The sequence below is a fragment of the Entamoeba dispar genome, genomic scaffold (assembly GCF_000209125.1).
Source record: "Entamoeba dispar SAW760 scf_1105229462177 genomic scaffold, whole genome shotgun sequence".
NCBI classification, from domain to species: domain Eukaryota; phylum Evosea; order Mastigamoebida; family Endamoebidae; genus Entamoeba; species Entamoeba dispar.
The window spans coordinates 124-1996 of record NW_001855062.1 but is presented as its reverse complement, the minus strand read 5'-3'; the positions used below and the strand labels follow the sequence as shown (position 1 = coordinate 1996).

The following is a 1873-nucleotide window of genomic DNA, read 5'->3' as shown; positions in this document are numbered from 1 at the left end:
TTTTAACTTCTTTTTTATTATCATTTTATCGTTTTGATATGTTTATATAAATCTGTCTTTCTCTGACTCAATAAAATTTGGTGGTACAAACAATTCATTTATACATTTAATCTAAGTTGTTGATTCTAATGATGTGAATAAACGAATTGAATTATATTAAACTTGGTTGTATTGTATCTTGTTTGTCAACACCAATTTGTTTTTGTTGTAAATACAATATGGTTTACTTCCTATAGATGAAAGCCATTCATTATTGAAACTTGACCAAACTTTACTTATAACTAAATGGATTAACTGTTTTAGCTAATTGTAATAACTGATATATAACACAACTACCCATACGTATTATTCAATAAAAACTATATTTTGTATTAAATAAATACTACATTGAGTAACGTATAACTTAACAACTAAATTAAAAGGACTTCATTTGGTTAAACAGCGCAACACCCTTTTTGTTTTTTGCGTGCCTCATTTTCTTCTGTTATAAATTCTTTATGTTCAAGCACATCTATTGTTAATACCTCAAAGATTCTGTTAATGTCTTCTCGTGTTTTTGTATTGCATTCAATAAAAGGACAGTTGATACTGTCTGCATAATTTATACCTTCTTCTTTTGTTACTTGTCTGTCATCTTCTAAATCATTTTTATTACATACAATTATTATTGGAATATGTTCATTATATTCTTTCTTTCTAACTTGGTAAATGTCTTCATAAATTTGTTGGAGTACTTCAAACGATTCTTTTGATGTAATAGAATATATCAATACAAATCCATCTCCCTGTTTTATGTATTGATTTCTCAATGCGACGAACTCATCTTCGCTCGTATCATATATTTCTAATAAGATAGTGTGGTCATTGATCTGAATGGTCTTTTTAAATTCATCACCATGTGCTTGATTAAACTCTGTTAGAATGATATTATGCGTGTAATTTAGAGCCACTGACGATTTACCAACACCACTAAATCCCATAATAATAATTTTCAAACTAAACACTTGAGAATTCATCTGATAACGTTTTGAGTTTCTTTGAATATAATTAAAATTGACTAATCATAAAAATGAGTCTTTGAAAATTATCAATAACTTATTTAACCCATTATTTCATCTCTTTTTATTCTTAAAAAATATTTGTTTTAGTTAATGTTTTTAATGTTGAATTTCTACTCTCATATTCTTTTTATTGTAAATGATACTTATTGAGTATTTTGGTTTCACTTTTTTGTTGTGCTCACTTTTTAAAATTGGGTTTAGTTCTAATACTGTCTCATCAACCACAATAATGTTTTACAGGAATAACCACACTAACAAAACAAGTGAATCAAAAAAAAAACAATGACGTTGTGAACTCTATTAAGACCAAACAATGTAATCATTGAAGTGGTCATCCTTTTAATTCTAAAGAACTTTCCGAATAAACACATGCCGATTTGTGATTCTTTTATTCCTTTTCTTTATAATTCATTTTTAGGGGTATTTATACTTGAATTATTTAAAAAACCTTATTCCAATACTTCACAACCTCCATTTTCTCTACTCACTATGCCATTTCTCGTATTGTTGACATTCTTTGGATTGGATCATCCATAAGAAGTCGAGTTATTTATTAAATGTTCAATGAGGAATTGATAACAACGAATGACATTCTGACAATATACTAAATATCCAACAAACTGTATTTTATTCTAAACCATTAGAATAAAGACCGATACTATTATTTCAAAGATAATTCTACTTATCACCAAACGATAAGAAACGACTCTTTTTCAATTCATCATTTGATTGTTAACGAACAAGATTGTATCGAGTAATACATTAGAATATAAAACCATTATTTTTAACAAAAGTGTTATTTATAAATCAAT

At 26.8% G+C, this 1873-nt stretch overlaps 1 protein-coding gene across 1 annotated transcript; it reads right to left on the bottom strand.

Moving 5' to 3' along the window:
* Positions 1–434: 434 nt before the first annotated feature.
* Positions 435–1016, bottom strand: EDI_242600 (uncharacterized protein; the record flags this gene model as incomplete). The annotated part of the gene is made up of 1 exon (XM_001739395.1): positions 435–1016. One exon carries the CDS (start codon positions 1014–1016, stop codon positions 435–437), a length of 582 nt encoding a protein of 193 aa, XP_001739447.1.
* Positions 1017–1873: the final 857 nt, after the last annotated feature.